Source organism: Vulpes vulpes, chromosome 15 (genome assembly GCF_048418805.1).
Source record: "Vulpes vulpes isolate BD-2025 chromosome 15, VulVul3, whole genome shotgun sequence".
Classification (NCBI taxonomy): domain Eukaryota; kingdom Metazoa; phylum Chordata; class Mammalia; order Carnivora; family Canidae; genus Vulpes; species Vulpes vulpes.
Genome location: NC_132794.1, coordinates 117,845,638 through 117,869,920, shown reverse-complemented (window position 1 = coordinate 117,869,920; position 24,283 = coordinate 117,845,638). Strand labels below are relative to the sequence as shown.

The following is a 24,283-nucleotide window of genomic DNA, read 5'->3' as shown; positions in this document are numbered from 1 at the left end:
CCTTCGGGGGCTGTGCACCTGCGGCACCCCAGGCTCCCGGCGACGTGAGGGACGTGGGGGGAAGGACGCGGGGAACAGAACCTGGAGGCCATGAGCAGCCCCGAGGCGTCCCTGAGATGGGAGCCGAAGAGCAGCTACTCAAGACCCATCTGACATCTGCGCCTCCCAGAAGCCTCCAGCCCCACCTATCACCAGTACCGCATGTGGCCGCTGCACCCCAGCGGGGGCCCCTCTCCAGGTGTCCACCGTCCCCCCACCAGGGCCCCTCGCAGAGAAGGGACAGGAGGCCAGGCCCCCGAGCAGGGCGGCACGGGCCCACGAAGGGACCGGCCTGCATCCTGCGGGCAGGACCGGCACGAGGGACGGTGCAACCGCTCGCCTCCGCACGGAGCCCCAACTCCCCCCATCAGCCCGCGGGCCACGGCCCTGGACCCCCCTTGGCAGCGCCCCCCACCATGGAGCCGGTCGGTGCCGCTGACGACAGGGAGCGTCCCCACGAAGGGGACCCCGGTGGCTGCCTTGTCAGAGGAGCAGACCCCGCGGACACTCACCGTGAAGTGCTCCTGGGATTTGAAGTTCTCGTCCAGGTAGACGCGGGCCCTGTTGTACTCCTTCATCGCGTCACTGGACAGCAGCTCTCTGGAAGGGAGAGGGGAGTCCTTTAGTGAAGAGCCACACGAGCAGGTGTTGTCCGGCCCGGGCTCCTGGCGGGCCACTGTGCTGTCGCCCTGGAAATGCCCCCAGCCAGCGGTCGGGAGGCAAGGGCAGCAGAAACTCAGGCGCCCAGTGTGCTGGAGGCGGGTGAGGGCTGCGCGTCCTGGCGGTGCCCCCACGACGCCCGGGGGACGCTGGGGGCGGGAGACACAGGGGTGCGGTGGCACGGGGGCTCGGCCAGGGCCATGCACCGCGACGGCACGACCCCTGGGACCCTGGGGTCTCCCTGCTGCTTGTGCACGGGTGGGGACGGGGGCAGACTCACAATGCCCCCTGGCCCGGCCACTCCCTCGCTGCCTGCCCCCCGGGACGCTGAGCACCGTGTGCAGCTGCCGGCGTGTCCTCCTCCTCAGGACACGGAGGAGGAAGCGTCTCTCGACACCATCCCGCTGGGCCACGGTCTCATTTCACAACCAGAGAAGACCTAAGTGGGCGCCTCGCCGTCATCTTGGCAAATGTGGCCGGAAAGGAGCCAGTGTGCCCCCGAGCCCTGCGAACGCCCCAGAGCAGCGACGGGAAGTGAGGGGCCTCCCTGCTCAGCTGACGGTCACAGCGCGGAGCCCCTGCAGCTCGGTGGCCACAGGGGAGGGGACACGGTGCCCTGAGCCGCCGGCCCGTGGGCCACACGGCAGAGGCCTCTGCTCTAGGAAGCAGGAGAGGGGACCTAACCGACCACGCAGTGCCCCACGCAACGGTCGTCACGTCTGCGGCCAAGTCAAAAACTGACTCGGCGCGCGACACAGTGTGAGCCCGGCCTGCAGAGAAGCAGGGACGCCGGCGAGCCCCACGCGGGTCAAACATCAAAGGTCTCCGGGAAACCGTGAACGTGACCAGAGGTAAAAATTCACACCGCAAGGGACACTTCTCCAGCTGAAAACAGAATCCGGGGGTGGCCGTGAAAGCAGGTGAAAACCCAGGGAAACAAGTGAACCCGCGGTCACTGTGGGACACGGTGACGGGAACCCGCACCGCGGCGACGCAGCCGGAAGCGTGGGGCCCGGGAGACAGTACAAGGCGCCCCCAGGACGGTGCCCAGGGACACAGCCAGGATGCGGGGACACGGCCAGGATGCGGGGACACGGGGAGGACAGCCGACAACTTTTCCCAAATCCAATTAAATTAGACGCCCAGGGACAGGGAACCACGAGGAAAACCACCCCCACCTGCAGCGGGGACGGGCGCACCACAGGGACCCCTGGCAAGGCCCACGGCCAGGCGCTGCCCGCCACAGCACGGCCCAGCACAGCGCGGCGACGTCCTGCCGGGGGACGGGCCGCTGGGCTTCTGGCCACGACGAAACACCTTCTGACGCTGCAGACTTTCTTCAGGCAAACAGAAGGGAGAGAACGTGTCAGCGGTGACTTGGGCTGACGTGACGCACACGGCCCGGGGAGGGGGCGCCGCACGGACACCTGCGCTGCTGGAAATAAACGGCCTCTTCTCTCGCTTTTTGATCTTCTTATAAGGTAACAGCTCAGAGCAAACATGATAGCGTGTGTCACACATGGTGCAGGTAGGAGACCGACCCGATGGCAGCGCCGGGACGGCAAGGGGACCGCAGAAACGGCCGTCCACACGCAGGGCGGGGACGCGGGGCAGGGACATGGGGTGCGGATGTGGGGCGGGGTTAGGGACTGGGGCAGGGGAACAGACGTGGAGGGGACACAGGGCAGGGACACGGGGTGGGGACACAGAGAGTGGATGCAAGGTGCAGACACGGGGCAGGGGTTCAGGGACTGGAGTGGGGTACATGGGGCGGGGACATGGGGTGTGGACACAGGGCAGAGGTTAGGGCTTGGGGTGGGGGAACAGGACCCGGGGGGGACGCGGGGCAGGGACATGGGGTGGGGACACAGGGTGGGCGTTAGGGACTGGGGTGGGGGAACAGGATGTGGGGGGACCCGGGGCAGGGACGTGGGGCAGGGGTTCAGGGACTGGGCCGCGGGGCCGCGAGTGGCCTCCCTCCACCAGCCGGCTGCGCACCTGCAGGGCCCCTGGGAACCCCCGGCCCCCACACGCCCGCTCGCGGCCTCCCTAGGGCTCCTCGGGTCATGCCCTGGCTTCTGCCCGAAGGTGTGTGGCACAGGGTCTGTTGATAAACTGCTGACATTCGCCCTCCCATTCACTCAAACTTCTCCATCTTTAGCACATGACACATTTTGCACCTTTTCAAAAGAAATCTCTCCCTGCCGCTGAGCCGCAGACACTTCTCCTTTGGTCTCAGCGTCGTCTCCCTGTCACGTCTACTGACACACGTGACACTCGTCCCGGGTGCGGGGATGGGGGGAGGCCCAGTGTCCTGTTCTCATGCAGACACCAGTGGCCGGTCCTCGGCTGCAGAGGGCAGGGTGACGCGGGGCGGGGACCTCCTAAGCACCCCCCCCCCCTCCGCAGCCCGGCCCCGCCCTTGCCACTCCCCAGGGAGGCCGCAGCCCAGCGGGGCACGGGGACGGGCACCCACCTCACGCCTCCTCAGTATCCCTGTGGCTACTCTTGGCTCTTCAGCTACGTCCCTCGCTCTCCACACTGACCTTCGTAATAGTTTAAACGTCAAAAAAACTCTTTGATTGCTTTAAAAGTACATTTTTGAGGACTCCTGGGTGCCTTCAGCCCAGGGCGTGACACCGGGGTCCTGGGATCGAGTCCCACATCGGGCTCCCCACATGGAGCCTGCTTCTCCCTCTGTCTCTCTCTCTCTCTCTCTCTGTGCCTTGGTGTTTCTCATGAACAGACAAATAAAATCTTTAAGAAAAATTTAAAAAACAAAAGTACGTTGTTTTGGGAAAATACAGCCACTGTTAAAAAAAGTACGCCCCTTAACAGATCAGCGCCCAGTTTAACCACAGAGAACACGGAGCCTCGCGTCCACCCAGCACGTCAGGGGTCCCGAGCACGGGTGAGGGGGCGGCTGGCAGCTGACCCCCGGCGGCCACGCGGCTGGGGCTCTAGGCAGGGAGCCCGCGGCCCACACCCCCGCTGGCACGGGGCCTCCGCTGGCCGCCTCCAAGGGCAGGAAGCTCCGGCCGCGCTTGGCGGGTAGTTGGTGTGCAGGTCCTAGCTGGGGGAGGCCCGGGCCACACCTGGGGCTCAGGGGGGCACACGCAGCGGGGCCGGTGGCAGAGACCATGTCCTGGCCCCTCAGGCGGGAGGCAGCGCAGAAGGTGGGCACCCTGGTCCCACCTCCCCAGGACAGGCTGTCACCTTGTGGTCCCTCCTGGGGACAGGCTGTCACCCCTGGTCCCCCCTCTGCAGAGACAGGTTGTTGACCCTGGTTCCTCCCCCCCCCCAGGGACAGGCTGTCGGCCCTGGTTCCCCCTCCCCAGGGACAGGCTGTCGCCCCTGGTCCCCCCTCCCCAGGGACAGGCTGTCACCCCTGGTCCCCCCTCCCCAGGGACAGGCTGTCGCCCCTGGTTCCCCCCAAGGGGCAGGGCATACGGGGAAGAGGCGCAGGGCCATGGCGCGCACCAGGACTTACTTGACGAACTTGTCCACATGTGACATGGAGGCCTCGTAGTTCTTCCCTCCGAACTCCTGGCAGTGCAGGGCCATGAAGTGAGGCTTGTGCGTGTGCACGACCTGGGGAGGGAAGCGCAGGACACGGTCAGAGGCTCCGCACTGCACAGCCACGCGGGGAAGGTGGCCAGGACAGGGGCCCCGCACCCCCCACAAGCCACCTGAACAGCTGCTAGGGCTCCTGCATGCAGTCCTTCTGGCCCCGTGTCTTCTGTTCTCCTGATCCTAGTCCCCACGTGGGTTCAGAATGATCAGAACCCGCGTCTATAACCTCGAGGTTCGTCCCCTCCCGTTACAAACACACGTACGTGCCAGCGTGGAGCAGCTGTTAAACCCCAAAGGAACAAACACCCCGATTATCATCCCACTGCTGACACCGGGGCACGTCCTCCACGGCGGCTGCAAGCCCAGCTGGCGCCCGTGCCGAGTGTGTGTGCAAACACCGCACGCATGGGCATGTATGTGCATGTAAGCACGTGTGCACGTGTGGGCACGCACACGCTTCTAAGCTGCCTGGAGAAAGCCAAGCGGACGGCGTGCTCGCCCGGGGCTGGCGCTGCCCTACGCGCAGTGTGTGCACCGGCTCCCGACATCGCCAGGGGGCAGGGGCCCAGCGTCCATGTCCCCGCGGGGCACGCGGCCGCCAGCAGGACTGCCCCCAGGCCCAGGGCCACGCGGCAGCGGAGGTGGCACGGCCACAGAGCCACTGCCCTGCAGCCAGAGGACGCAGGGCCTGGGGCGGCTGCGCGGCGGCCACGGCATCCTCTGGCGCCAGGGCTCGGCGAGCCGCGGACCCGCCCCGGGCCTTTGTTACCGGACAACACGAGCAAACATCCCCGACGGTACGGTTTCCTGAGCCGCCCGGCGACGCCGTCAGGAAGTGTGGTCACTGTCCGGAAGCCCTGCAGCCACGCCCCAGCCCAGCCCAGCACCGGGCTCCAGCTCCCCGGCACTGACCCACGCTGGAGTCTTGGGGCGACCACGGCACGCGCTCACGGCAGTGACGGGGCACAGCCGCCCCGCTCTCCTGGGCCCGGGGACAGCGTGTCACTCCTGGGCCCGTGAGGCGGCCAGGCCACTAAGCCCGGGCTTGGGGCAGGGGCAAGGGCCGCGGGGACCACGGGAACCAGAGGGCCGAGGGCAGTGGGGCAGGGGTGCGGGGGCCCGTCCCCCCGTTCCCGGCACCCATCGCACTAAGTGCACGTGCCCGTGGCTGCCAGGGCCGTCTTCTGGGTGTCGTGCGGCTCCTCCTCTCTCCCTGACACCGAAGTTCCCCTTCCCCAAACACAGCACCCCAGGGGCACCCCTGCACACGTCTGTGAGGTCACCTGGACCCCAGCCTCGGACGCGGTCTCCTGCGGGGTCTGGCGGCCAGACTGGCGCGCACAGCCCCAGTGGACAGCAGCTGCCTCTAGGACTGAGCCAGGCCCAGAGCACGGGAGGAGGAGGAGGGCACCACGCGGGATGGAGGCTGCGGGCGCCAGGGACGCACGGCACGTGTCAGGGGACACGCGGCCCACAGCGCGGCCAGGAGGCTCCGCAGGCAGCCGCTGCCCCTCCGTCCACCGGCAGGCGCCCAGCGGCACAGCCCCCTTGTCCTCCCCTGGGCCACGAACAGGCCACAACCCGGGCCCCAGGGCTCGGGCGCGGGACCAGGGGACCAAGGATGGGGCCTCAGGGCTGGGGAGGGGACGGGGGGGGGGGGGGGCAAGGGCGGGGGGCGGGACCACCGGACCCAGGACAGCGGGGTGCAGGGCCAGGCCCTCAGCGCTCCCCGCTCCCCAGCATCACCTGAGGAGTGACAGCTCGGGGGCCACCCCGTACCCTCCGTGCTCTGGGCCCGCCCCGCCAGCGCACCCCTGCTTAGCGCACGCAGGGCCTTCCCCAGGCGGCCTGTCTGCTCGGCCGGGCCTGGGGCAACACAAACCTTCTCAGAACAGGCAGCTCCGCCGCGCGGCCCTGCGACGCCCAACGCTGTGTCGGTCTTGGGCTGCCACAGTGGCCGAGGCCTGCGTCAGGCTCCAGAATTGCCCACGGACTTCCGACCACGGACCAGGCCTCCTGGACAACGGAGCCGCCGTGCAGGCCCCCTACCCTGACGGCGCCGCCCGGGCCGGACCCCAGCCACCGCGCAGCGCTCTGCCTGGACGAGAGCGGCCTCCACTCGCCCCCACCACCCGGGATCTGGAAGGGAAGATGTCTGCAGGCACCAGGGGCTCTGGACACGTCCCTGCCAGGCCCGCCCTCAGGGGCCACGGGCTCTGAAAGGCACTGGTGGGATGGACTTGAGCAGCAGGTGCTTTGGGGTGTGCAGAGGGCAGCGGGGGCGTCCACGGGCACCGGCCCCCCGTCTGCCCCTCCACCCGCAGGTGCCCCACCCTGCCAGGCTGAGCCTCGGCCGTGAGCCGGACCAGGGGGTCATGATCTGGGGCAGCGCAGGTCACGGTCTCCAAAGCCCACGGGTTAGCAAAGCCCTCGGCACCGGCTAAGGACGCTGATGAAGGGAACCTGCTTTCCCCTCGTTCCGACCCGGGGGCCACCTCTCCATGCACCACACCCCCCGGGAGGCCTCGTCAGCCCGGATGGGTTCTGCAGGGTGCTCGGGGTGTAGGGCAGGCCCCCCGTGGGGGCTGAGGCCGGCGGCGGGGAGGGCAGGGCGTGCAGGGTCCCGGGAGCTGCCCTGGCCGCCCCTCCCCAGGCCCTGTTGCCCGCCCAAGGACGCGGGGTCCCGAGGAGCCTGGGTATGCTGCAGGCGCTCTGAGCACAGGCCCTCAAGGACAGGCCCAGGCCAGAACCCCGAGAGCCAGGCCTGAGTCCCTGCCCTGACGCCATCCAGCCGTCCATCCCACAGCAGCTCACGCTCTCCGGGGAGCATCCTGACCATCCGCCCGCCCCCTCTGCCTCCCCCCGCCGCTCTGGGCAGGGCCTGGCTGCTTGACCTCGCTCCCTGGGGACTCCCCCTCTCCAGCACGGCCGGGCTGCCACGCCATGCACCTGTCCCAGGCGACAGGGCCTCAGCGTGGCTGTGACATGTCCAGGGAGCACTGGTCCCGACCCTACGCCTCGCTGTGGGGTTGGCCGCAAACTCACGAGGGTGCGGGGCACTTAGGATAGGGCCGTGGGGTCTCAGGCCTTCCACCTCTGCCCCGGCACCTGCGAGCCCGCCTTGACGCACCCCAGCCAGCAGCCGGGCAGCCACCCTCCGGCTCTCCGCCTCCTGCGCCCGCACTTGGCTCCGGGTCTGACACCCAAACGCCCGGCGCTGTGTCCCCGGGCCGCACCGCTGCCCGGCTCCTCAGGAGGCGCCTCTCCTGCCCACAGTGCGGCCCCCGCGCCCCCTGGTCTCCAGGCGCGACAGCTAGTGCACAGGACGGCGCCCTGACCCAGCCGCGCTTCTGGGCCAGGAGAGGCCTCAGCTCGATGTGCACCGGACGGAAAACACAGCCACCTTCCAAATTAAATTCATATTTGAAACTAAACTTTAACTGATTGTAAGTTTAAATAAACAGCCAAGACAATGGCTCTTGTGACTTGACTTTATCTGTGTGAGCTTCCCTGACAGCGACGGTCTCTGCGGCGACCCCACGGCCCCAGCAGCAGAGGCCGCAGGGCACGTGGCCCAGAGGGACGGGGCCCGCCAGAGAAGGGGCACACGCGAGGGGAGGCAGCCCCGGGCAGCTGCGGACCCGCAGAAAGGGAGGCAAGGGGGAGCCGGGCTCACAGGCCGGAAGGGTGGGGAGCCCCGCGGTGCCTGCACCTCGCCGGGCGGGCAGAAGGGGGTGCTGTCGGGCCGGGACTCGCACAGGCCTGCTCCAGCTCCTGCCCAAGGACAGGCGTCCCGCAGCCCCATGGCGACAGAGCTGAATCCACCAGACCCCATCTGACAACGGGAGGAACACCTGAAATCAGAAACACGAAACAAACCAGAAATGGGCCAAAAACAAAGAAGGAAAGATGGCATTACCCTCAGGAGAGAAATGGAAAAAATACAAAATCTTCACAGAAAAGAACAGAGAACAAAGTACCAAGGGAGGGAGGCTCTACTGACAGGTCAAGCTGCAATGAAGGGGGCGGGGGAGGGGGGACGGGCAGAGGGGGGGGACCAGCGCGGAGGGGAGGGGAGAGTCCACAGTCCCTGCGGGAGGACCCACCAGATCAGAACTAACCCTTACAATCCTAATCCGAGGCAACCCCAGAACACAGAGACCTGAGGTGTACCCCACAGCCCCCCAACATCCCCGCAGAGCAAGGCGACCTCGCAGGGGCAACCTCCAGGCCTCCACGTCACAGGTCGGCGAGGAAAACCGAGGGTCAGAACCACACAGGAACCAAGGGGGCAACGGGACGGCCGCTCTGCAAACCTCGATCCCTTGGATCAAGTGTGAGCCAAGGACTCACACACCTGCTAAGGGTCCTTCAAACCTCAAAGGCTTGGAAAACGACTTTTAGACAGAAATCTAGGGAATTCCGCCCGAAGCACATGCGGGCAGATGTTTTCCGTGGAGAGAGCCACGCCAATGCTCTCAGCTTGGGAGGCCATGGCGTCTACACGGCCACAGCTCCAAGGTGTCAGTGTAGACAACAGCACACGTGTACACACACACACGTGCATGCACGCACACAGCCACCCATGAGCCTACACGTGTGCACATGCAAACACAAATGGACATTTACAGCCATGCGCACATACGAGCACATGCGTGTGCAAACCCACATGCACCCAGCCACACCCACATGAGCACACGTGCATACATGCCCACACACGTGTACACATACCAGCGCGTGCGTGCATGCACACACCCACACACATGTGCACGCATATTCATGCACATACACGGGCACACGAGCACACACACAAGACCAAGTGACACAGCCAAGCACCCTGACGTAAGAAGAGCCCGGGTGACGGCTGCACGCAGTCCTCTGTACACACTGCAGGGCGGTCATGGCCGGGTCTCCGGGACTCCCGAGACGGCACGTGGAGTGCACCGGCGAGGGCAGCCCACAAGCAAGGCCACCCCGCGTGATTCCACCGACATGGAAACCTAGAAATGCAAACCCACGGACAGCAGGGGACGGAAAGCAAACCAGTGGCCACCTGGCATGGGGCCCCGGAGCGGCCACTCCAGCCTGCAGGAACCGTGCGGCACACGAGCCTCCAGGGTGGACAGGACGCGCCGCACCACCCGCTTCGAGCACGCGAGGCCCACTCTACGCCACTTACACCTCCATACAGTCATGAAAACACGTTCGTTTCTACCCAGTGATACGCCGCGGGACAGGAAGTCCGCATGAATCAGGGGACGATGGGGGACACCTGAACACAGACCCGACGCTCAGGACGTGACGGAGCTCCTGCCAATCTTTGTAGGGGGCACCGCGATGCGGAGGGTGCTCTGTCCCTCCAGAGACACACGCAGACGTGCTGACATCTGACGTCGTGCTGCCTGGACTTTGCTCCAAGTGACGGGGGGCGGGGGGCACGACCACAGCAGGACCGGCGGGAGCTGGAAACCGCGAGCGAGGGAAGGACCCAGGACGTCGTCCTGGTCCCTCTACCTCACACACATTTTAAATTCATCATTTATAAAGTGTGTTCAACACGTTCATCGTCTGAGTCGGAAGGAGCGGGGCTCAGCTGCCCGCCCCCCGGACTCCGGAGCTGGGCAGGGGGCCTGAGGGACGAGGGCGAGGTGACCTCTGGCGTCCCATCTCCCCGGTTCCTTCACGGCAGGACCCCACAGCTCGTGTCGGCGTCCTCCGCTGCAAGTCTGCCTGCAGCTGCCTGTGCGCAGGGCGTGGGACCCGTCGCCGTGTCACTCAAAGCAGACACACCAACTAAGGACTTTGTGTGAAGACAGATTTAATTCCGGCACGTGGGGAAAAATTCAAAATAGCTCATTAGAAAATAATCATTTTAGTGACACGCTGTGAAAATTTTTGCTAAGGAAAATGTTTCCTTTGCAGCTGAGTGAAGCTGTATGGGGCAAATGTCAGCTCGCCCGGACAGCGCCCTGAGTCACACGGGTGGGAGGCATCCGGCGAGGGGCTGTGCTCACCCCACGTGGACGATGCCAGCACACGCCCTCCATCGTGCACACTTACCCAACCACACCCCGCAGCCAGGTGCCACCCCTCTGCGATGACAGAAAGCACCTGTCCGGTTTCTGACGCATCCCAGGAACTGCCGCCCGGGGGGACAGGTGTCCTAGGGTCTGGGCCAGCAGCTGCCCGGCGGGTGTGCTGGCAGGCCTGACAACTGGCTCTCGGGGGCAAAGCCCCGACTGGTTGAACTGACCCGTTTCCACGACAGCACTGCCCTCTAAGCCCCTGCTGAGCTCCTGACAGGACGGCCCTGGACCTGGAGTTTGGGAGACGCTCAGGGACACGCGGCCACAGTCTATCCCCTCCTGCAGACACTAATAGCCCAGATCCCAGGAGTAAGACGCCGTGAAGTAACCAGGGCGCGGTGAGCGCGGGGCAGCTGTCCTCTCTGGTTTCGTATCATTTACGGGGTCACAGGTTAACAGAACCAGATGGTCAGTGACGCCGCACGGAGCAGCCGGGGCCTGAGAGCGGAGGGCTTGCACAGCTGGCGGGGGCAGGCGGGGGGCAGGCGGGGGGCAGGCGGGGTGGCGGCGCGGGCTCTGCAGGAGGCACATCCGCCGGAGGGGTCCTGCTCCGTCCTGCCTGGCGGAGACCCCGTGCCCGGGGCCCTGGGCAGCCTGTCTTGGACAGTCACCGGGAGCCGTCGGTGAGCCTCCGGGCCCGGGCCCTCAGCACAAGCCGACGGGTGGCGGGAGTTCAATGCACCGCATGGATCAGTGTGGCCAAGGCGCTGGGAGAGCTCTAGTCGTTCCCCAGCCCTTGGGGAGGGCTCGGGACCACGGTGACCCTGGGCATGGATTCCCCAGGGGCCGACAACAGGGACACCCTGAGGATGGACAGGAAAAGCCCTGCACCGCGGGGGACGTGTGGGGCAGCGCAGGCCTCTTCTGGTCGGAAACATCTCGGGCCATGACCCGGGGGCAGGTGGTCTCCAGGCCCCGAGCCTTCACTCAGCTGGGTCCTGCCCGACGGGGACGCTGGCGTGTCCTCACCTGGGGCAGCGAGCAAGTCACCGCCCAAAGTGCATACGCACGTCACCAAAGTTCTACAAAACAAAAAACAGCAACAACAAAACACCTTCTGCTAAAAATACACGGTTCCTTCATCAGAGGATCAAGAAAAATATTCCGGAAAAGAGGGAATTGGAAACGTGGGCAAGAAAGCGCAGGAGGACGCCCCAGCACACAGGGCAGCCTCGGCCCGCGCAGGTGGCCTCCGGAGGTGGCCTCGCCCACCAAGCAGGGAGGCGGCCGCGCCCAGCGCACCGGCCCCTCCGCGCCAGGAGGCAGCGCTAAAAATAGCAGCAGCCAGGCCTTGTTAGGCTTTCTGCAGAGAGGAGCAGCGGCGTGACCTAAAAAGGAATTACGTCCTGCACACAGGCCCTGGAAGCCTGGGAGCCAAGATAAGGCGCGGAAAGGGGACAAAGGAATCTCTCGAGAGAAAAGCTACTGCCCGTTACACGTCGGCTGCGAGAACACGCTCATCTGGGAGACGCTCTGCCCACCCGGGCCGGGGCGGCCGGGCCTCCACTCTGCAGGCCGGGGTCGCCCTCCCCAGGCCCCGGGGTCGCGCCGGGCGGGCGAGGCTGGAGGCTGGAGGTGGAGGCCTGCCCCCTGGAGGGAGCCCACACGCCGCTGCCCGCGGCCCCAGGGACACCCACCACAGTCCACACCCCGCGACCGCTGCCCGGCCGCTAGCAGCCCATCTCCCCACGGGCCAGCGTGCCGAAGGCCACAGGCTTCCGTGGCCCCAGCGGCCGGTGGCGGTGGCGAGGGCTCTCGGGGCCAGCGTGAAGCCGGGCCCCTGCTCGGCGTCCAGGATGGGCCCAGCCCCGCCGTGCGCACAGCCGACCGCGAACGCCGAAGCTGCGGCTCCTGGAGGCTGGACGGGCCACCAAGCTGCGCGGTGTGCGGGCGCCGATGCGGGTGAGCAGGAGGCCGCCCCTGTTACAGACCAGCAGCGCGCACCATGGCTCCATTAACACACCTTGCTGCTCCGGGACATCAAAGCTCTCCCGGCACGGGTGGATTTTCACTTAAGCAGCACTTTCCCCAAGTGAGGGGGAGCAGGACCACGCCGGAGCCCTGGCCCATACGGTGAGGCCTCCCACCTGCTTCGGGCTGACCACAGGGCTGGCGGGGGCCACTGCCCAAGACACCGTGGCACACCTTCCAGAAGGCCGCTGCCCGACGCCCACCCACCACGCACACCCACACGGCCCCTTCTTTGTGATCCCAGGGCCCACACCTGGCCCTGGCCTTCCCCTCGCCTGCCCTCTGACCTCTCCACCTCCCCAGTCCCCCCAGGGAATCGGCCTGGCCTGAACTCCCAGCCCGTCCCTCCAGAGCCTGGCAACGTCTACCCACACAGGGCCCAAAGGACTCACTTCTAGCCCCACAGGAGTTACCACCAACCCCGCAGGGAACCCTGGATCTGACCCAGGGCACAGCGGACTCTCCTCTCCTCCTGGGCCCACCGCCCTCCTCCTCCCTCCCTCCTCACGCACCCACATCTGCCGCCCGCCCTGCAGCAGGCGGCCCCCTCGACCCCGAGGCCCCAGTTCCCTCCTGAGCCCCCCTGCCCCTGCCTGCTGCCAGGAAGCCACGCCCAAGCCCCTTCCAAGGCCGCCCTGCCGCTGGACCCCCGCCCCTGGCACCCCCGCCTCCCGCCCCAGGGCTCCCCCTCAGGGGCCAGCTGGGCCGTTGGCCCTGCAGAGGCTGGGGGTCCCATCCTGTGGCTGCACAGCCTCGGGCACATCTCCTGACCCCTGCGCGCCTCAGTTTCCTCATCTGTAGAGTGGGGCCACGGCAGAGGCTCTGCTGGGCTGCGGCTGGCGGCAAGCACCCACGGCTTAGCCCAGGGCCGGCTCCGGACGAGCCCTTGAGACGGAGGAAACACAGGTGCGTTGGAGCATGAACTCCCCCATCACCTGGATCCGCAGCCAAGTGTTGCCTGCACCGCCGCCAGGGCCTGCAAGGGCACGGCGCCGTGAGCTCCCTCCCAGGTCACTGCAGTCGCCACGGGTGCCAGACCACCTTCCGTGGGCCTGAGGCTGAGAGGCGGGCCCGACAGTGCAGCGACGGGTCTGTGGAGGCGAGGGCCTGCACTCCCTGGCCCACCTGGGAGGGGAGAGGGCACAGGGCCGGGGGTCGGAGCGACTCTGGTCCCCGCATGTACGGCCAACCTGCAGGCGTCCGTGGGTACCGGCGGCCACAGGGGTCTCCGTCGTGGTCAGCGGCTGTGGAGGTGACAAGGGGCAGCTCGCTGCGTCTGTCCTCTGCGTCTGCCACGGTGCCGCTCAAAATGCACCCAGGCACATCGCGACGTGCCGAGGGGGTGGAGTACAGCGGGCAGCACGGAAGGACAGGTGGGAGGTGTCCAGGACCGCGCGGGGTGAGGGGTGGGACGCGTTACTGAAGCCGTTTCAGCTCCTCCTCCGTCCTGTTCCACCGTGGCTCCCAGACAACTGGGACCACGTGCTCTCACGGGCTCGATCCTACAAGATCCTACGCACTCTGGCCACGCTTCTGCTCGAGTTTTACACATTCTTCTTCGTTTGTAAGACTTCTTCATGAAGTTTCTTAAGACTGCACCTTTACAGAGTCAGCTCCATCGCCCTTTCCTCAGTGATCCCTTCAGCCATCGGGAACTCCGAAGCGCCGCCCCGTGCACCCAGAGAAGACACGATGTGACTTGTCCCCCTCCCCAGCGCTCCCTGCACACGGGGGACAGGCCGGGCGGCAGGGCCCGCTCAGTTCACCATGGTCCGGCGGGCACTGGCGTCCACGGTGCACAGTGGCTGGCGGCCAGGGCCCACAGGCCACGCAGGGTGCTGGCACGTGAGAGCAGCGACTGTGTCCTTCCTTAGGCCTTCGTGGTCCTCAGGCCCCAGAGGGGTGGTGCGAGGGTCTGAGTTGTAGGCTCAGACGTTCACAAAGAAACGTCCTCAGGAGGTGAGGCCTGTCATCAGCTCTGGATCTGAGAGTGCCTTCTAGAACAGCGCTCACCCAGGCCCGAGGCCCTCCCAGAGCGGGAACTGCGGGTCCGCAGGGCACGTGACCCACAGGACGGCAATGGCGAGGGTCTCCACTGCACCAGCAACGCAGCCCCCAGGCACGCGGACCGTCCGTATCCCGACTGTGTCCGTCCCCGTCTGCTCGCCCCACACCCGGCTTCTCCCAACCAGCTGCCTGCAGCCGATGGCCTCCACGAGCGACCTCACCGAGGGCCAGAGGGCAGAGGGCCTGGGCCGTGTCGTGGGAACCCTGGTGCCCGAGCCCCAGCCCCGAGCCCGCTCCCTGAGCAGAGTCTTGCCGCTCGCCGTGACTCCCGCTTCTTCCGACTGACAAGCAGCTCTGGGGTTTGGCCAGTTCCTAATTATGATAAGTCCTAATTCCTCCATTTTCTTCTTTTATGAATGATGCTTTCGGTGTGTCTAAGACATCGCTGCCTAATTCAGGATCACAAGGATTTTCTCCTAAGATTTCTTCTAGAACTTCTACGATTTTAAGTTTTGTATTTAGGTCCGCAGCTTACTTTAATCTCCGTGTGGGGTGCCAAGTACAGAAATTCTGCATCTGCAGGTGGACAGACGGACGCCAATTTCCCAGCACGTCTGCGGAACACACGTCCCGTCCCCTCGTGAACTGCGGTCAGCCCTCGTCCCCCGCCTGCCGTGCTCCCGGGTCTCTGGGTCCCTCTTCGGCTCCACTGATGTGTAGCTCTGTCCCGACACAGAACGCCGTCCCCGCTGCTACGACTTTACAGTAAATCCTCAGATGAGACCGTGTGAGTCCCTAACCTCCTGGCGGACCTCGTTCCCTTGTCCTCCCCGGTAGCTGCAGATGTGTCTCACAGGCTTCTACCAAACAGCGGGCGGAGGCGTCACGGGCAAGGGCACCACACGGGACCTCGGCCGGCAGGGGCCACGTGCTGGCACCACGGCGTCCCCACGCCACGAACCGGGCCTGCCTCCCTGTCTCTCCCTCGCACGTAGGTCGCAGGTCTCGGTGCGCCCCTGCCACGCCCCGGCCTCGTCCCTCGCTCCAGCACAACCGTCAGGGTCACGTGCGACCTGCCCCACTGTGCACAGCGAACAGGAGGGAGATGCTTCCACTCAGCCCCGTGTGCTGCCGACTGAATACCTGGGCCCACGTTAGCAAGGCCTCCGCGGACTCCCCGTGGCGCCCCAGCAGCGCCTCATACCTTCACCCACACACGTGGTTTTGTTCCTTCCTTTCCTTTCCTCTCCTCGTCTGTCTGCACCTGCCAGGACCCCCGGGGCCACAGGGAGCAGGAGGGGGCCGCCAGCGCTGGCGCGGGCTGAAGACCCCCTACGGCCCCGGGCAGGTCCCTCACTTCTTCATTTCCTGAGACTTCTCATCAGAAGTGGTTCTAGAATTTACCAGATGCTTTGTCTGTGTATATCGAGATGATTGTTGGCTTTTCTTCATTAATCTGTCGACGCAGATTTTATTGATTGATGTCCGATCTCCATTTGCTGTTGACGATGCGCTGCCCTCTGATACGCAGTGTTTATGCGGCACACGTGCGCGTGACAGGGTCGCGTGCACCGGTCCACATGGTGGATGTCAGCGTTTTCTCCTTCACGCATGTGGGAGACGCTGGTGCGTGTACTCTCAGGACTAAAGCCTCCGCCTGCCGTGGTGTCGGGACTGGCATCGCAGGAAGAGGAGGCAGCAGCACCTCCTGGAAGTTTCTGAACTGTCATTGTTTCCTGCTCAAACGTGTGACGGAACTGACTGGGGAAGCCACACGGTCCTGGAGTTCTCTGTTGCGAAGAGCTGGGCAAATTTTAATTTTACTTTAACAGAAAGAGAGCTACTGAATTCACTTCTTCTTGACCATAAGCTTTGAAGCTGGACTTTTTCACTAATATGTTCCTTTCATATAAAATATAAATTTATTAGCATAAAGTTGCTTATGATACTCCCTTCTCGGCTCTTTCTTTGACATCTACAGGATTTTTAGGGATGATGCCCCTGTCAGATTTCTGAAATTGGTGATTTTGTCTTCTACCTTCAAAAATTAGATGTAGAGGGCAGCCCGGGTGGCTCAGCGGTTCAGCACCGCCTTCAGCCCAGGGCGTGATCCTGGGGTCCCGGGATCGAGTCCCATGTCGAGCTCCCTGCGTGGAGCCTGCTTCTCCCTCTGCCTGTGTCTCTGCCTCCCTCTCTCTGTGTGTGTCTCTCATGAATAAATAAAATCTTAAAAAAAATTAGGTGAAGAAATAAAATAAAAAGAAATCAGAAATCAGTGGATGAAAAAACAGAAAAACAACAGATGTAAAGACACCCAAAGCAGGTTCTCCAAGATGGTAAAACTTAGTCCTCCAGCCACACTCCCGACTGGTTTTCTCCTCCTTAGGGCCTGTTTCCCTGCATCCTTGCCGCCTGCTAACCTTCGATGTGGGGTACACAGTGACCATACCCCCAACCTCGCTGGGTGCCGGTCCAGGCGCCCCCACCCCTGGAGGCAGGTAGGGAGGCCTCAAGGCAGCTCTGACCCTCTCCGTGGTCACCGCCCGGCCCGGCCTGAGGTCTGAGGTTTAAAAACCACAGTTTCACAGACGTTTCTATTTTAAGGAGGGAGGGGAGGCTTCCTGCCCGTTCCTCCAGGTGACCTGGAAGCAGGTGTTGCTCATCACGTTCCTTTTACCGCTGCTGTCAGGAAAAGCTGAGCTCCCTGATTTGAGTCATCTCTTCCTTACTAATCGCTGAGCTGTTTTACGATTCCGTGAATTCTAAAACTTAAGAGCGACGCAATGACGTGCGGCCGCAAGAGCACAGCATCTGGAGGGGAGAACGGATCACCTGCCTTTGAGGCAAATCCGCTGCTGGGAGAATCCGGGTTTGCTCTGCGGAGTCTTGTACGCAGCAGGCATAATGTGCTGCTTAACTTACTCGTCTGGCGGATAATAAATACTTATTACCACGATTTTTAGAATCTTCAATACTTGCTCAACTTATATTTGCATGAGAGACAGCTTATCTGTTTTAAAATGTATCCACACATCACGATGAACTCCGAACAACCTAGAAATCCATCAACGGAACAATGACTTGAAAAGCGATGGCCTGTCCGGCTAATGAAACACTGGAGCCAAGAAGACAGATGGTGTGCGCTCGGGGACGGAAAGACCTCCCAGCTTACCGGAGAAGAGAGTAACGTGCCGGGGAAGGTGCCCTGCGCCGGGCACACAGCCAGCGAGGCGCCGGGCATGAGCGTGGAACCACGGGCGCAACGGGGCGGGGGGAACCGACTGATTCATCCGTTCTGCTTTGTACAACTGCCCCGGACTGTTACCCGAGAAAGAAGTGCTGAACGCACACCACGCGCCAGACACACCCCTGACGCTCAGGAGAGGCAGCGAGCGGGGCGGCAACCTGGCCCCGGAGCGACTCGCGGACACGCCACCGTCACAGAGTGAGGAAGGTCCAGCCTGAGCTCCCAGCAGCTTCCCCCAGGGTCCGGAGAGTCCAGGGTGACCCGGGCAGCAGGACAGCCCAGGTGTGGCCACGGCTCCTCAAGAGCCTTCCTGAGCACCCCGCCAGCAGGGGCCTGCACCCCCAGCTCCAGGCAGGCCGCTCCCTTCCCGGCACCACCCCGGGCCCCGTAGGCTCTCCCGCTGTGTCTCCCGCGTGACGGGCGCTCCCGAGGGCAGGGTGTCTGACCGCCCTGGCTGTGGCCTCTCCCTCGCCTTGCAGGGGCAGTGATGCCGTCACGGGCAGGCCTCGTGACCTCTTCCGACCCTAGTCTCCTCCCAAGGCCCCGCCTCACACACCTGCTTCAGTGCAAGACCGTGGGAGCCCTGAGGATCCGGCCCGCAGCAGGTGCAGAGCCTGCCTTCCCAGGGGCAGAGGTAAATAAGCACCCGACAGACAGACTGCAAGTTCAGGCAGTGACGATGAATCCTTGGAGCACGAGTGTAGGGGGGAGGCCAAGACTGACCCAGAGGGTTGGGGGTCGCCGGGCCCACGACCGGAGCTGGGGGCAGGGAGCCCAGGGGTGGGAGGTGGGGAAGTGGGGACCTGGAACACCTGTCATGTCAGAGGACAGAGCAGAAGCCACATGCGGACCCTAGGTCTCCCCTGGGGGGCCAGGAGCAGGACAGCCACCGACCTGAGCTGGTTTCAGGGAGCACCGTGCGGCCCAGAGAGAGAACAGGGATGTGGCCGGCCCCAGGGGAGGTTCTGGGCAGACCGAGCAGGGGGCTCGGAAGGCCTGGGGCTGCTCCAGAGGAGGAGAGCAGGACTGGCCTGTACTTGGGGCCAGCGCACCCCAACAACGGGGACGTGCGTGTGACCGGCCCGGGGCCCAGGGTGCTCAGGGAGGCTGGATGGGGAGGGGCACAGGGCGGCCAGCTGGGGTGACACCAGACAGTGCACCCCCTCTGGTGCCACGGCCACATCCAGGACCCAACAGGTGAAAGTCCTGGATGCCAAAAGCACCAGGGGCTCGTCAGGATGAAGGATGGAAACCCCAGCAATATTTTCTCCTCCCTGCATTTTTATGGCAAACGAGGATTACAGAAAAAGCAAAAATTAATCCAAAGGTTTAAAGGCATGAATGTCATATTCAGTTCCTGTGTTTATACAAGCAGCCCATCAAAGGCTACTCTGAAAAAAACAAAGTAACTGCACGTAGGAACTCCAGGATTAAACATTTTTGGAAAAGGCAGTGGCCCTGGGCCCCGAGGCCCTCCTTCCCGAGTCCGCCAGGCAGGACCCGCTCCCTCTGCGCAGCTGCGGGCGGCTGGCCGATCACCGACCAGCTCAGCCCACCGTGTCAGGGCGCTGGTGTTACGCCCTTACTTACAACAATCGTCGCAGAAAATTCCCTAAGTGTCGCTGGAACTTCTCCTTCTGAAGAGACTCCCGCCAACAAGGCAGGAAGCGCTCACGGGCACCAGCACGACCCTCACGCACGAGCCCTTCTCCCGGCAATGGCTCGACGCTCCGAGCAGGACCCGGAGCAGCACCCGGGGCTCTGCCGACAGCCTGAGGGGCACCCTGGCCCCCCGCCCTCTGGGCTCGAGTGCAGCGAGGAGGCTGAGGGAGGGCGACAGCCCTGAGGTCCGCAGTTGTCCGGGGTCAGCGTCCAGAGACCACACTGCCCAGCTCTGGACTCACTCACACGTCCCAGCAACCGCGTCATAAGCAGAGTAGGAAGGGGAACGGTCGGGGCCCCCACAGGGGGGGCACCCGGGACGCACCCGCACCCTTCCCGGCCCGGAGCCAGGACAGCCACGCTCGCCCTCCTACACCTGCTCCTCGCAGCTCCAGGTCCACCCCGCGCCACCACCCCCCCCCCCCCGCCCCCAGGACCTGCCTCTGAAAAACAAAGAGGAGCTGTAGCTTCACGTGGCAGCTGCTCCAGCCAAACTGACACAGACCCAGGAGCCCGGAGAGCAGGCTGGAGGGGACCCCGGGGCCCGTCCTGCCCCCGAGGCCGGCCTCCTACCTGGAGCCGCACCGGGGAGCCCTGGGCGGGGCAGAGTGTTAGAGGACGAAGGGCTGACCGCCCACCAGCCCTGCTGCCAGAGGCCCTCCCGACAGCCTCCCACCCGTCCATCCCAAGGGACGCTCCCTCCAGAGCATCCCAGATGTCCCAGGGATCTGCCTTCCCTCCAAGAACCAAGCACAGCACCTGGTGACAACACATGTGGGATGGCTGAGGGAGGGACCCCACCTCCAAGCACCCAGGGGGACACGTGTCGCTGGATGCCAGGATGAAAAGGCCCGCCCGAGGCTCTTCCCTCCAGCGTGGGAGCAGGATCGGCCACCCGCTGCCACTGCACCCTGAACCTGTAGAGGACAGCTCAGCACCCGCTGCCCCACCACCCGGCCACCCTCCACCCCCGGCGTGGGCAGCGGGATCTAGAGCAGCCCACTGGCCCGTTCTCACAACCCCGTGCTCAGGCCACCCCCGCCCCGAGCCAGGACCTAGCATGGAGCCGGCCGGATGCAGCCCACGCCCAAGGGACCCACTGCTGGGCCAGCCCCACAGCCCCACAGCCCCTCGGCCTGCGGACCCTGAGGCCAGGAGGGAGGGAGGCCCAGGGCCATCGGCGGTACCTCCTGCGGCTCCTGCTCACAGAGCGCGGCACTGGCTCACAGAGCTGCAGGAGGGCAGCAGGCCGTGCCCCAGCCGCTCCTCCCCCGGGGCCCCACCTGTGCCATCCTGCTCCCAGCTGCCCTCTGGGCTGCCGGCCCTCACCTCCTGGCGGGCCAGTCAGCCACTGCCCCAGCCAAGCTGGTGCCAGGCCGCTGGGCTCCCCTCACCCACAGAAGCCCCTGAGCATCCCGCCTCAGAGCGGCCTCTCCGACCCCCACCCGGGGGCCCCCCACATGTCACATGCTCAGCCCTACGGCACCGGTCATCCTCACTGTCTGCTGCTCCAAACCTGCCCCGGCATCCGGCACAGGAATCACCACACACCGGGGGTCCCACCAATACCCGCTCCACACCCAGGGCTGGAGTCTGGCCCCTTGTGCTGGCGACGCATCCCCTGGAGCCTGTGCCTGGGCCACCTCCCCTGGCCCGGGCTCCCCTGCTTTCTGCCCAGACCCCATCACGGCCCCTCTGGCGGCCGTGCCAGCTGTGTGCTCCCCAGAGGCATCCTCATGTCCCCAGCAGCTTCCAGTGGCCTCCCCCTCTGAATCCTGGCCCGAGCGGGGAATCTGAGGAGCCTCTGAGGGGAACAGGACGCCCATCACAGCCACGCACGACTCGGAGAGAACACGGTTCCCACAGAAATAAAATACTCACGACGTAAATACTTCCTCTGAGAGAGCTGCCGTCACAAGTACTTCTTACCTGATAGAACTCCCGAAGCCAGTTCTTCTGTAGGTTTTCTGGCTATAAATTAAGAAGAAAAAAAGACAGTCAGACCATTGGCCCAGCCCCAGAGAGCCACGAGCAGAAGCTAACGGTCTTCATCAGGCCCTTGCAGGCCTCACTGGGGGTGTCAGCAGGGAGCACAGTCCGGGGGGGACCCTCCTGGCGCCCAGGAGAGGCCCCGGCTCCGCGTGGGGGGACCACGTGCAGGCCGCCCCACAGACACAGCTCTCCAGGTGACAGGCAGGCCCACAGCGCCCGGTGTCCACACCCGTCCCCACGGGGACTGAGCTTCTGCCCTGAGCCCAGACGCCCCCACGACCCAAAGTCATGGCAACCCGCGGCCGGCCCCCCAAGCAGGTGCTGGCTGCCCGCATCCTGATACACAGGAAGACGGAACTGCCCACGAGGTCCCGGCGGGAAGAAGCCAGGCTGCGGAGCAAGGGCCTGCAGGCCACCGGGGGAGCAGAGGCGGTGCCCGGGCTGCAGCAGGTGTGGGCCTGCCCACCCCAGGACCAAGCTCAGGGGGCTGGGCCCAGGCCGGCAGCCCCCCCCCCCGACTCAGCAAGCCACCCGGACCCCGTCTTCCCTGCAGAGGAGTGAGGGGGAAGCTGCCCCAAAAGACAAAGACCAGGTGGGCTGCGCTGAACAAGCCACCAGGGCAAGGGGCAGCGCATCGCGGGGTGTCAGCGTACAGACCCGGCCACGGGGCCACGGGGCCACGGCACAGCCCTGGGACCCCGAAACCAAAAGGGAGAAGACAGGTGTGGGGCGGAGCAATGGGCAGCCCACAGTCCAGCGGATCCCGAACGGGCGGGCAGAGTGTGCACGGGATCCTGAGGACACCCGTCCCCAGAGACAGGTGCCACCACTGCCAGAGGCACCGGTGGGAGTCACAAGAGGTGGGAGTGGCCCAAACATCCACCCACAGACAGGACGTCACTCCACCTCGAAGGGAACAAAGCAGGGACACCTGCCCCAACGTGGGGGAGCCTCAAACTCGACGCTTGGACAGTCCACAGGGGGAAGCGGACTGTTGCGGGGCGCGGCAGTGAGGGGCCTCCAGCCCTCCGTGGGGTGACAGGAGTGCCGGGCGATGGTGGCTGCAGCGCCCCGTGAGGCCACGCCCCCACCCCGTGGAGCAGCGACACCGTGGGCAGGCGCCACGGCCGGGACAGGGGCGGCGTGGCCAACGAACGGCCGCAGGACAGCGGGACCACAGCCCTGCCCGACCCCGGCCCAGTCCCGCAGGAGCAGAGGAGCGGGGGGCAGAGCTGCCCCTCTGGGGAGGTGCCTAGGCACACCCGTGACCGCCGCCTTTCACAGCCCTGAGTGAGGGAGAAGCGCCAGCGGCCCGGGCCCGTGGCCTGATGTGGCCTGACGCAGCCCCGCCACCGCCCCCGAGGGCCCGCGGGGACTGTGGAGAGCACCAGGCTCAGGCGCCGCGGGGGGCGGGCCCCCTGCTCCCTCCTCTTCCTCTTGCTCCTCTCTACCGAGCTGGCAATCGCCAGGCCTTACTCTCCCATTTTCTAACTTAATCTTAAAAGCTTAAGCCAGAGACAAACAACGAGGTGCTCAGGACGCCGGGACAACCCCTCCAATAACACTGGTCACCGCAAGCAACAGGAAGAGGCAAGGGACGACCAGGGAAGCCACTCGCGGGTGAGACGAGAGCGGCCGAGCCTGCGGGGCGGGAGCTGCACCGTGACAGCCGCGAACTTTACTGCATGAAAAGCTGCTACCAACAGGCCAGACCAAGAGCAACGACTCACACGTGCCCCTACCGTGTGCACACGCGCACGCCGGCTTGGAAGCTGCAGGCCCCAGGGCTGGACGGTGCGGATTACACGTCTCCACCGACACGGGCTTGGCACCATCGAGCAGAACCGTCCGTGGGGACAGAGCGTGCCAGGTCTGCACCTGAGATGTGGCCGGTGTGACTGAGGGCCTGAATTTCTACTGTTACTTAACCCTGAGCAGTCACACGGCTGCAGAAACCCAGCTCAGGAGGAAAAAGAGGGAAGCTTCTAGGTCCCACAATGAAGCAAATGTAATACTGACGTACAGACGTGATGAACACAGCACGTGCAACAGGGCAGAAACCGGGACGTCCAGGGGCTCAGGGGATGAGCGCCTGCTTTTGGCTCAGGGTGTGATCCCGGGGTCCTGGGATCGAGTCCTGCATCGGGGTCCTTGTGAGGAGCCTGCTTCTCCCTCTGCCTGTGTCTCTCATGGATAAATAAAACCTTAAAACAAAAAAAAAAGGGACAGAAACCTGGGGGCCACCCCTATCCCACCGACGGCCGTCAATACAGACACCCGAAACTAAAGAATGATGAGAAGCTGCTCAGGACCACGATGCGAGGAGGCTCCCACGTCTGGGTGGGTTTACCTCCCGGGACTTAGCAGGTATTCAGTGTCCACCTGCGAGAAGGATCCCTGGAGAAAGATGCCCTCTCGGCTCCGGCCGGGGGACGGGAGGAGGAGCCCGGAGAAACACACCCAGGTCCATCTTGCTGGGAAGAGACCTCATGGGCGCCCGAGCCCACCCCTGGAAAGGGTGCTTCCCCCAACCCGCCTGTCTACCGCACGGAAGGACGGGCAAGGGGGAGCTGAAAAACACGCGTGGGGCACCCAGGACAGGGACAAGGCGCACCAAGGGTCTGAGATTTAGCCACAGGCTGCAGAGCGCTCCCCTCCCCGACGGCAACAGGGCACCGGTGCCGCGACGGCAGGCGCCAGCACAAGAGGGCTGAGGGGTCCTCAGGGAGCCCCAACACAAGCACGAGGACCCCGACACCACAGCCACAGCACGCAGGAAACACGGCCCAGAGGCAAGCGGAGATACCTGTGTCCAGACAAAGGGCATCAGACGCAGACTCTGCCATGACCCAGACTCGGGAACTGTCCGGAAGGGAATTAGAGTGCAGCACGGGCTGTGATGGGAACGTGGGGAGCACAGGACGGAGGAGCCGCACAGGCAGTGTGACGGGAACTCTAGACTCCAAAGGAAATACTAAAATCAAAGACACAGTAGCAGAAACGAGGAAGGCCCTGAATGGCTCATCAACACCCTGGACGCGGCTGC

At 64.7% G+C, this 24,283-nt stretch overlaps 1 protein-coding gene across 3 annotated transcripts in view; it reads right to left on the bottom strand.

The window, feature by feature from the left end:
- The window catches only part of INPP5A (inositol polyphosphate-5-phosphatase A), a 162,416-nt gene that overhangs the window by 95,079 nt on the left and 43,054 nt on the right, over positions 1-24,283 (bottom strand). For all 3 annotated transcript variants that reach the window (XM_072740507.1, XM_072740505.1, XM_072740506.1), the window contains exons 2-4: positions 21,175-21,216; positions 4,190-4,290; positions 552-639 (exon numbers count right to left, since the gene is read on the bottom strand). In XM_072740507.1, coding sequence (XP_072596608.1) covers positions 552-639; positions 4,190-4,290; positions 21,175-21,216 — 231 coding nt within the window. The remainder of the gene's footprint in view (positions 1-551; positions 640-4,189; positions 4,291-21,174; positions 21,217-24,283) is intronic.